The 11918-nt window shown below is 32.4% G+C and overlaps 1 protein-coding gene across 1 annotated transcript; it reads left to right on the top strand.

The window, feature by feature from the left end:
* Positions 1 to 7847: 7847 nt before the first annotated feature.
* On the top strand, positions 7848 to 9831 carry LOC145328351 (uncharacterized). Its single transcript, XM_080171980.1, has 2 exons — positions 7848 to 8313; positions 8573 to 9831. Exons 1-2 carry the CDS (start codon positions 7888 to 7890, stop codon positions 9422 to 9424), a joined length of 1278 nt encoding a protein of 425 aa, XP_080028106.1. The 5' UTR covers positions 7848 to 7887; the 3' UTR covers positions 9425 to 9831.
* The last annotated feature ends 2087 nt before the right edge of the window (positions 9832 to 11918 follow it).

Below are 11918 nucleotides of genomic sequence, written 5' to 3' on the forward strand. Positions count from 1 at the left end.
GAGATATTATAGAACAAGCTTCAGAATGGCAAAAACCTTTATTCATCAATTTTGTAGATTTCAAAAAGGCTTTTGACTCTATATGTAGAGTAGCCATTTGGAGAATTCTCAGAAACTATGGAATTCCTGCAAAAATTGTAAATTTGATAAAATTGTTCTACAACAAATTTGAGTGTTGTGTGGATCTCAATACACAATTATCTGATTGGTTTGAGGTGCAAACAGGAGTTCGACAAGGGTGTATTATCTCACCCATACTCTTTCTTATTGTTATTGACTGGGTAATGAGACAAACCAATGAAGGAAGCAACGGTCTTAGATGGCATGCAGCAAATGTTGATGACCTTGATTTTGCTGATGATCTTGCAATTCTTGCAGATTGCATAACTAATTTACAAAACAAAACCAGCAGACTATCAAATTTTGCTGAACAGACAGGTTTGATTATTAATGCTGACAAAACTAAAGCCATGTACATATCAAATGACAATGCTGTAGCACCTATTATTGTTGACAATAATACAATTGAAGTAGTTGAAGAATTTACATACCTGGGTACTATTATAAACCCAAAGGAGGGCGCAGCAGCAGATATTAAATCAAGAATTAATAAAGCAAGTGCAACTTTTGCTATCTTAAAACCAGTTTGGAAATCCAATAAATACAGCGAGAGAACCAAAATTAGAATATACAATAGTAATGTTAAATCAATACTAATGTATGGTTCTGAATGTTGGAGGGAAAATGTACAAAATTTCAAGAAACTAGATGCATTTCATAATACATGTCTACGAAGAATATGTAGAATATATTGGCCTGAGAGAATATCTAATAAAAATTTACACAAAAGAACAAATAGTGAAGCAATGTCATTACAAATAAAGAAAAAACGTCTTTCTTGGCTTGGACATGTATTACGCATGACCAATAGAAGGCTTACTAAACAAACCTTTAAATGGGTACCAGAAGGACAGAGGAAAAGGGGAAAGCCAAAAGGAACGTGGAGAAGGACTATAGAAGCTGATCTTCAAAAAGCTAACCTAACCTTGGATGAAGTAGAGACAGAGGCACAGAATAGAAATGGATGGAGAGCCCTTGTTACAGCCTTATGTTCCCAGGTGGAATGAAGAGCTGGTACAGGTACAGGTACATGATTCCATTTCCAAAATTTTTATTTTGTATCAGAAACCTCCCAAATAAAATTCCACTATAGGCAAGTAGTAAGCCCATCAAACGCCACTATATCTTAATATTTGAGGTATTTATTGATAGAGGAGTGTATTAAGAAAATCTTTATAGGACAAAAACCCCTTGGAAATTCTCATTTAAGACAAAAGAACTTTTATTTTACATATTCAAAAACACCCTTTAAAAGTTGTTTGGCTGTTTGTCCAACATTTAGGATGTAGCCTAATCTTAAATTCGATGCATAAAATCATTTGCTAATTTGGTTCTAGATTTGTTTGTGATTTTCTTACAAGTGTTTGTCCTACACCCATCTTGTAGTAGCTTGGCCATGATTCATCAAAATCTGACACACACAATATTCTTATATACTAACACAATGGATATATTATTACTTGGATCTTACTCAATATCCTAATCATGTACTCTAATAAAGTGAAACCCGTAGCTAGGTAAAATAACGACCCTCCCCCTCCATCCACCACCTTTACCCCGTCAAAAACCCTCCCTCTGGATGAACGAACTGGCCAATATGATTTATGTCCATGTTAGCAACCTAAATTGAGGATAAGTTTTCCCCTGTCATAATATCCACATATATTCTATATCCATTATACCAACACTTACAAATAGACAGTTTTATAAGCGAAGTTTTCTCATATATTTATGTTTAAATAGTTCGTATGTCCGTGACATATAGCCCTTATTATTTTTACACAGCATCATAATTTAGCTAACAGTTTCAGATTTAGATAGTTCAGCAACTCTATAATCACTACCAGAAAGTCCATAAGTTAATTTTAATAATATTTCTCGTATTCATTCGAATCCGGTGGATAGGAACCGGTTCTCATCCAAACGAAAAAAACTATGTCTAGCATCGTATTATATCCAGCTTTCTACGAATATAAAAATGTACAATCATAAGATTAAAACCAGTTTTTTTTAAGCCGGTGCCTTCGGCACCTCGGGGCTAAAAAACTGGTTTTAATCTTATAATTGTACATTCTATATCCGCGGAAAGCTGTTTATAATACGATGCTAGACATAGTTTTTTTCGTTTGGATGAGAACCGGTTCCTATCCACCGGGAAAAAAAAACTATTATATTTTGCCTTTCTTAAAGAAATTTTTTACATGTTATAAAGAACCTCTCATATAATTTTAGGAACTATGATTCCTAGATCGATAAGACACTTTTTTACAGCGTAGCTTCTTATAATCAAGTCTTAAAATATAAAGTCCTTATTACTCATCCTGTATTCATGTAGCTTTGGGATAGTTTTGTTTGTATATTTTTGTTACATTATAAAGAGAGTCAAAAAAGCTTTTAAAATGACATACTAAACTGAAAGAAAAGTTTCAAATGAAATTAACGAGATTAAAAATTAGAATATTAATCTAACCAATAAATTTTCAGTTATTTATAAAAATTACATCTACATATATTTTTAAATTTTAACTAATGAATGAAATAAGAAATTTTGTATCAACCACCTGTATAGTGTATTGTGTAGTAGCAATAGATTAGGGATAGTCCTTCGCTAATACGAAAATGGATTCACCCCCCCCCCCCCTAATGGCTTTTATGTGGGTAGTTGACTCACTCCTACTTTCAATTTTATTTTTTTATTTTAATAAAAAAATCTGTGGGGTTATTTTTTCCAAGGACGATTTCTCTTAGGAGGGTAAGGTACTCTCCCCAAAAATAGATATAAAGTCCTATAAAAGGTTAAATTTAAAGAAGAACCATATCGGTCAAGTGTGGATAACGAGATCCAATGGTATAGACAGACAGACACCCTGTGACTATTATGTAAAGATTAATATTTATTTTAAATAGTTGAAAGAAGGAAATTAGTTAAACTTAAATTGTTTTAGTGTGTTCGTAACTATGGAAAAAGTCATTCTCACATAAACGACCCCTTAAATAGTGGATGGAAATATTTTTTTTCTTCCCAAGGTAGTCATTTATTTCCCCGAGGTAGTCATTTTTTCCCCTTGTGACTACCTCGTAAATAAATGATGAGCTATCGCTCCATCATTTATTGCCTCGGGCAAAAAATATTCATTCCTAAACAAAAAACTGGATAGGAATACCCCATTTTCTATTGGAAAATGTCGATTTTTTTTACATTGATCTGTCGATCCCTATAATCTTGGTTTAATGACAATTATAGCAAGGAATAGGATATTTTAGATAATGAATACACTTTTAGGTTGTATAGTCAGTAGCGAAGCTACAATATAATTAAATTATTCCGATCCTATTTAAAATTGTTTCATTAGTTTCTTATCTGCTATTATACCGGGATGGTTTTAGGCTTTTTTTTCTAGATTCAAGAATTAGTAGGGGTTACAGAGCCCCTAGATGTCAGGGGCTCAGTCACTAGCCTCCAATAAGAGGATGGGCCATGACTGATATATCATCGGGTATTTACGTTAGAATTATGAACAATATATTAAGAATTACTACTTTAATCCTATGTCTACAACTAGTAACCTCGACCCAAGTTTCTACGGGCTCTGTGTTGGAGGTAGATAGGTAGCGATATGAAAATTAGAAAAATGTGTTCCAGATTTATTCAGCAATTTTGTTTATAAATTTAGTTTTACTTTCTTTATTGATAACAATTATGGTATCATATTGTACTATATATATACGTTCTTATTGATTAATGCATGAAACAATCAAAATGTGTCTAAATCTAAATTGTGCCCTTTCATTTATCATTTTTCAAAGTTAACCTTGCTTTTTACGTTTGACTTCATCCTTGTTATTCTATTGAAATGAAAAAAGGAAAAATTGGGAAATGATTATCGATTTATCATTAGTAAAAATACAAAATATATCAAAATTGTTTTTTCTTTTCTCTTTTATCTAGAATGTGTTACAGCCAAAACTTCAAGACATTTTAAAACAAGGTAGCATTAAGATTACTTTAAAAGTATATAAAATCTTGAAATTTTTGTAGCCAATTGAAATGATTTTTAAGTAAAAAATCATAATATTTTCTCCTTTGGAATAATACCCAAAAACCAGACTAAGACTGATAAAGGTTCCCAGAAAATTTTGAATAATACACCTTAACAAAAAAAACTTTCTTTTCAAAACACGGTCTTGTTTTATTTACGATCTTTCTTAAAGTGATTATTAAAGTTTAGACGTTTTCGTGATCTTGCTGGACACATAAACACATACATACAACCGCCCTGGTGTAACGAATTAATACAGAAAAATACCATGAGAAAAAAAACTAGATAAAGATCTTAAAAACCGGAAAACTAATAATTTAACACCTCTATCTAACATCTTTAAAAATTAGTTTCAGAGTCGCTTTGACTTATTTTCATAACAGTCAGGTTTTAGGCTAGTAAATGATGTAATTATTATGTAATTATGTGGAGCGGGACAACCCTAGAACTGGGATTAAGAGTTTGTAAGTCATTAAAGGTTAACGATGTGGGGCTAATCACCAATAATTATGCCAATTAATTAGAGGCTGCGTATTAGCTGGCATACAGGGATTAGAAAATAGAGAGAAAATTTCCAGTTTTTTCACGAAAAAAAATGTTATCATCTCGAATATAATGTAGCAAATTCATTCTGTGTAAAAAACAAAAGATCTCGGAATTGGAGTAACTAAACGAGTTGCTTTAAAGGGAAGATTCTAAGTTTTATTAAGCTACTTTTAGAAAGGATTGCTAGCTACAATCCTCTAATGCTTAAAGACCATTTTTCTGTAATTTGTCTTTTCGGTTTTGTAAGATGGAGAGCAGGTTTTTTAGCGATTTATCTTAAGATCCCCCAAAATAGTTTTAAATCTTCCTTGGACTCATGAAAAACAATCATGATTCAGCGAAATCTTTCACTATACAATCACACAGACGAATAGCCTTTTACTTTTGTCTTTCGTATAAGAATACATTTTTTTATATATACAAAAAAGTGAGAAAAAAATGCTGTGCTTCAAAAAGACATAACTTTAATTAATCAGTATTTTTTCAATTGCTTATTCCTTTAGCCATATGAAAGGGGCTCTAAAAATATATTAACAAGAGTTCAACATGTAGGTGATAGATTAATAAATAATAATGACATATTATTAACTAGCGGCTACGATTACTCTTAAAAATAATAGTTATAAATCTTACTTGGACCCATTGAAAGTTACACTGTAAAGGAATGGATAGCGAGATCCTTCGGTATAGACAGATACACATCCCCTTACTTTTACATAAGGATATCTATACTTTAATATGATATGATTTGAATAATGACAGAGAGGCTACGCGTCTAAAAATAGTTTTTATTTCACAATTGTATTATTCATTTACTTCAGTTGCTTATTATGAATCATTTTTTAAACAGTTGCAGCTTTGTGGATAGCTTGTTAAGGCTTGTTAGAATTGTGCTATCGATTTCAACCTTGCCTCATGATTCCTGAAACAGTTTGGTACGATTTAGAAAGCGTAGCACTATATAATCTACTAGAGGCTTCGCCCCTAGCCTCTAGGGGCTTTGCCCCATGAGGTAGTTTTAAAAAAAATAAAAAAATTTCTGGTGCTCCGAACCATACTCTCCCCCCCCCCCCCCAAAAAAAAAAATCTTTTTTTTTTGAGGGGGGGGAATTTCATTTTTTGGGGAGTTGGGGGTGTCCATCCCCCAAGAAAATAGATTAAAATCACCACAGGACCAATAGGTATATACCCTGAAGAGTAGAATTCGATCGGTTCAGTTGTTACCGAGATCTTAAGGGACAGACGGACGGACGGACAGACAGACAGACGGTCGGACGGATAGACATCAAGCTACGTTGTATTATAGATATCAGAATTTCTGTATATCCATTGAAAACTTGCTGAGTTTAACTTTTTTGAAAAATGTTTTGTATGATTTTTGGAATAATGATTCGTAGGACAACAAGGTATATAATTTCTATATATAATCAATTCCTAAAATTTTAAGTATGTCCTTTAACACTATAACTATCTAAGCAATTTTACAACTGACATTTACAGGTTTTTACGATCTTTTTTCCTACCCCCTATTTATAGTGCTTGGCATTTTTGGTTGTTGTCATCCTTGTTTTAAAATATGTCATTAAATATATATTCAAATTCCGCATAGTATATAAAAGCTTATTATCTTAGTCAATAAAAAAAACTTATCTATGTTTGTTTACCTAATTTTATAATCGTCATAATTGTTATCAACGTAATTTGATGTGTAACTTACCTACGTTATAAACAAGACTTTTCGTCAATGGGGTTCAGGTCAAGAGCGTCCAGGCATTTTTTTTTGGGGGGGGGTGGGGGTAGGGATAAGTACTCCCAGGTTTTTTTAGGGGGGGAGGGGTAAAAGTGAAGGATATCCCCCGCTCCCTCCCTTTAGGTTAGCCAATTTTCTTCAAACATTTATGTTTGCCATTTAGAAAATAATCTTTTTCTGTTATAGATTGAGAATATTATATTGACCAAAAGGAACCAAAATTTGATTCTTGCAGGGGATAAATGTTATTTACTTTGTTGCTATTAGAGGTAAAAAGCTGAAACTTGTCCAATGGACTTCTTATTATCTCATAAACTTAAAAAAGAAAGGATTTTTTTAATTACTTTCATAAGATAAGCCTCTACTCAATTTCTCTGTTACTAATTTTTATTTGTTTGCTTTGTTACCTACAGATGTTAATCATACTTGTTATTTTTATCAGTCTGTTTCTGACGCTAAGATGAATTATTGTTGTTTGGTGGGCTTACGTATTTTTAAACTCTCAGGGCTTAGGTATGTGAAAAACTAAAATTGTTAAATCAATGTATTAATAACAAATTGATAAATTTGACTGAAAAAACTTTTTCATTTAAGCACAGTAACTAATATAAAAACAGTGATCCTAATTTTCGTAGATATAGTCTATATTGAGTTTTTTTTCAGGCTCAAATATTGCACCTAAAATTTCCCTTAAACTGACAACCTTGATCTATATCCTAGAGCACTTACTCTAGTCTAAAAATTTAAGTTCCTATCTTTTTTTCTGATAATAGTTATTCACATTTTAGCAAAATGGTCTAAAAACTCCTTCCTTTTTAACCTTTTTATGGACAACTTTTAAATCTTTTATACAGATTTTCTGTGCTAAATCACAAAATTATTGGTAGGCCTTTTAAGTCTTAAAACAGTCAATTAAATGCATTTTAATGGGCTCATTAATTTAATAAGACTGGCCTAAATATAATTTCCCAAAAGCTAGCTCTATCCATACCTCTATTAATAGCTGTCTTATAATACGTGTTTTGTAATATGCTTAACATTACAAGAATAGATAAATATTTAAACAACATAATTTAACCTAACAAAGCTTTATCCCGATCAATACGACTACTTTTATCTGACTCACCATGTGAATCAAATGAAAAAAAACGCTCTTTCTCACTTAAATCTTTGCACTTTCTCAGCAGTAGTAAGACCGGGTTGTTCCTCCATATTTTCCTATTGGCTGATTTAGAGTGTGTCTCTAGAATATCTCTATTCTTACACTTCCCAGATTTCTATTTTAACACTATTAACTGCATAATAGTTTTCACACCTGCATCTTATCCCTCATTCCAGATTTTTCTTATCTTAGGAGTATAAAATTAACATTTTTATGTTTTTAACTCAGTTGCTAATTAAATCTTTTAAACAAACATAGAATAACACATAATGGATTGTTGTTGTTGTTTGATTAAGTCATACTCTATGTTTGAGAAAGCTAAATCTCATTACAAAAAATATCTGGTTCTGCTAGTACTTCATTTAATAGTCATCACAGTGGATAGCGCCGTAGAGTTTTCTGAAGAAGATAACTTTATAAGAACAATACTTCTTGCATTCGGGTCAATTCCAATCAGTGTCATCACTATAGTTTTAAGTGTGTACTTCTCTCGTGAAGTTTACCTTGTTGGTTTTGGGGTGAACTTCGTGCTGTCAATCATCACTTTTCTTGTGGTACCTTCATGTAGAGGAGATGCTACCTGGGACGACTGGAAGGTTGATGGCAGTCTAAGAGGAACAATATTGTACCTGGTAGCGTTTGCTGCTTGCAATATTTGTCAACTTTTGCTTTTTCTAAATATGTTGCTGCTCATGGTAAGAACTTTAAATAGTTATTTATCACATCATATTATAGACAGAGCTAAAATGAAAATTTATCAGATTTAGCCCGGGCCTTTGTAATAACATTACAAAACACAGTTAGGACTAATTGACTATCATCCAGCAATTAAAGGTTTTATTGTCTAACATGTATTACAATTATGCATTGAAGGGTAATAATAATAATCCACTAAATAAGAAGTAACCGCTAAAAAATTAGTAATAATCAACTGAATGTAATATTTTTGTATAGACCTTCCACACATTATCCCACTGCACATGTGAAGATGTATATGAGGAGAGGAAGGACAGGGTTGACGAAACTGGCTGGCTCACTGAACTGGAAAGAACAACTGCTAGAGCGAACGGACTACAGACACTATCAATCCTTAAGGAAATATATGATGACATAAATGCTGAATCTGAAACCGCTCGCCAGCAGACCCAGACTCAGCCAACTTCAAACTTTACGACAAATCCAAATCCTTCCCAGGCTTATGGTGTAGGACAACCAAACTTTACATCAGGTATGAAGTCTCAGCCAACTTCAACACTAACAGTTATAAAAACTGGTCTTAAGGAAATATATGATGAAATAAAAGCTGAATCTGCAACCACTAGCCAGCAGAGCCAGACTCCAGGTATGATGTCTCAGCCAACTTCAAACTATACGACCAATCCAAATTCTACACAATCTTATGGCGTAGGACAACCAAACTTTACGACTAATCCGTATGCTACACAGGCTCATAGCACTGGTCAATCATACTCTACAACCAATCCAGATCCGGCACAGGCTTATGGCGTAGGCCAACCAAACATCATGACCAATCCAGAAACGTCACAGGCTTATGGCAGTGGTCAACCAAATACGGGCGTGTGGCAGGTGCCATCAGATCCACACAGACAGTACCCTTCAGGAGGTGGACCATCATCCACCTGGCATGCTCATGAAAATCCAACGTTCATCCATGATCCACCATCAACCACTTCTTTAAATCCAAATGCGCCTTATCATGGCAATACTCAACAACAACTAGATTATGAAAAGGCAATTAATAGTACAATTGACCTTGTGAAAAAGATCAAAAAGATTGTAAAATAATCTAGATTGTAAATGATGACACCATGATACCTTTCATATTTATTTATAGCATTGTATTATAGACAGCTTTCCGCGGATATTAAAATAAAAAGTTAAAACCAGTTTTGTTGGACCCTAGGGTCTAATGGTCCAGGCTAACAAAACTGGTATTAATTTTATGATTTGTATTATAATATTTGTAGAAAACTGGCAATAATACAATACAATATATGTTTATTTGGTATGGCTGAGAACTGGTTCTAATCCAGTAGATATCAATAAGCTTTGAAGCCATAATAAAAACATCTTTACAATTCTATTCACATATCATACCAGCCATATCTGCCATACAAGTCTACCTGTCATTAATTTCTAACATATTTAACCACATGTATAATATTATAGTAGATATATTTGATTTGATCACATACGTTTTTTTTTATTTACTGTTCCATTTTATATTTTAGACAAGAATAATAATAACCATAAAAGCAAAGCTTAACAAATTAGACAGTCAGAAAAACAATTATAAACTATAGATTGAATAAATAGTTTTTTTATAAAGTCATTCAAAGCTGAAAGACGGACGGACAAACGAGTATTTTGAGTTATAGAGTAGCTTCTCTACTAAAAAAAGTTATTGACCGAGTACCAAATAATTTTTACGTAAGTTTTTTTTTTAAATCATAAGGCGTACATGGTACATTTTTATTTCAAAAGCGAAGCTACTCTATGACCAGATTATGTTTTACCTACTGATGCTATGTATGGGTGGGATGGATGCCTTGGTCGAAAACAGGCCCAGCTCATTACTATGCAAAATCAGGCCTTTTATATTAGGTTTGTGCAATCAAAAAGTTGATTGTCTGGTATAGTTTGGATGGTAGTGCCTTTGGAGTGGACCTACAGTATAGGACAGGCCTTAAATTGTTATCAACCGTCCTTAGAGGTGTTAATCAACAGAGGTGGATTCTTTAAAAAAATTTGCCCCACTAATCGCTTAGTGGGTCAAAATTGTTTTCGTAAAAAAATCCTCCAAAATCACATAAAATTCTAAAAAAAATTAATAAAATCTTATGTTAATAACCCTTCTATGATTTTGTGTCATTTTTGTAGATTTTTGATGTGATTTTGGTGGATTTTTTACGAAAACAATTTTGCCCCACTAAGCGATTAGTAGGGCAAATTTTTTTAAGAATCTACCTCAGGTTTAGTCCTTGTTTACTCTTTATCTATTTTCTCTATGCTTAAAGTCTTAAAGTTAATAAATCAAAAGTATTGAATTAAAATAAATTATTTTGTCTCTTTAAAAACTAACAAAGAAAGAATATAATTATTCTCTTTGAAAGCGAAGCTTTTCTACAAACATATTGCTTCCGTCCGTACGTCCGTAACGACCTATTTGAAAACTCTACACCTAGAAAGCAATAAAATTTAAAAGTGTACTAATTAATTACATGAGGGTACGTTAAAATTAAAGACTGCATATTAAGCAAATTTAGGAGGGGGGTGGGGTTGACTTTTTGCCTTGGGCTGATATAATATCAAGCTATTTTAGACCATAGTCAAGGGGAGTGTATCCAACCCCCTCTTGTAAGCCTCTATAGCCACAAATAATTTGTCAATTTTCTTTGTACTCTCATGTATTTAGTCATTCCTGTTCATTCATTTGTTGCCTAAATCCTTTTTTACAGCGAAGCTTGCTTATAATAAGGATCCACCGGTCAATCTGTCCGTAACAGACAGCTCTTCGCGTTAATATGATATATTAGAAGTATTTTATAGATTTTAAACGTAGAAAGAGTAGTAACTCTATGATCATTACAAGAAATTCCTTAGGTCCATTTGAATCATGCTGATTTTTAATTTTTGGAAAATAACTTTTTTTTGTTGATTTAAACATCTGATAATTAGTACAATATAATAAGCGATGCAAGTATTATTATTTGTTTGACTTACCGTCTGATTTTACAGCTTCGGTTTTCATGGATGTTATCATCCTTGGTTTTAAATTGGAAATTAAAATAATTAATCTTTTTTCAAGGATTTTGTTTATATTTTTATTGTTTTCAAACAATATTTTGTAAAAGTAAAGAAAGAAACAATGAATAAGGTAGTAGAACAATCCTATTACATAAAGTAGTAAGATCTTTTTAATCTGAAACTTAAGATCTCAATAAACGTTTATGTTTTCTATATCAGTTAAACTCTTTTTTCGAAGGAGGAGTTTTTTTTGAAGGTTCATTAAAATAGCCAAGAACTGTCTTTAAACTTATACAAAAGAATCAAAACCTTTTAAAGGCGTATATAAATCTTCCTTAAATTAAAAAACTAAATACTTTAATTATTAGAATGTTCATCCTAATATATAAAGTAGTAACCTTTTTTGGTCTGTAGCGAAGGATCTCGATAACCGCTGAACCGATATGGATCTTCTTTAAAGTGAAGCTTCTTATAGGTCCAGGGAAGGTTTTAAACTATTTTGGGGAAGGGTATCTCCACCCTCTAAAAAAAT

This window comes from Acartia tonsa, chromosome 9, assembly GCF_053477335.1.
Source record: "Acartia tonsa isolate MP-2025a chromosome 9, ASM5347733v1, whole genome shotgun sequence".
NCBI classification, from domain to species: Eukaryota; Metazoa; Arthropoda; class Copepoda; order Calanoida; family Acartiidae; genus Acartia; species Acartia tonsa.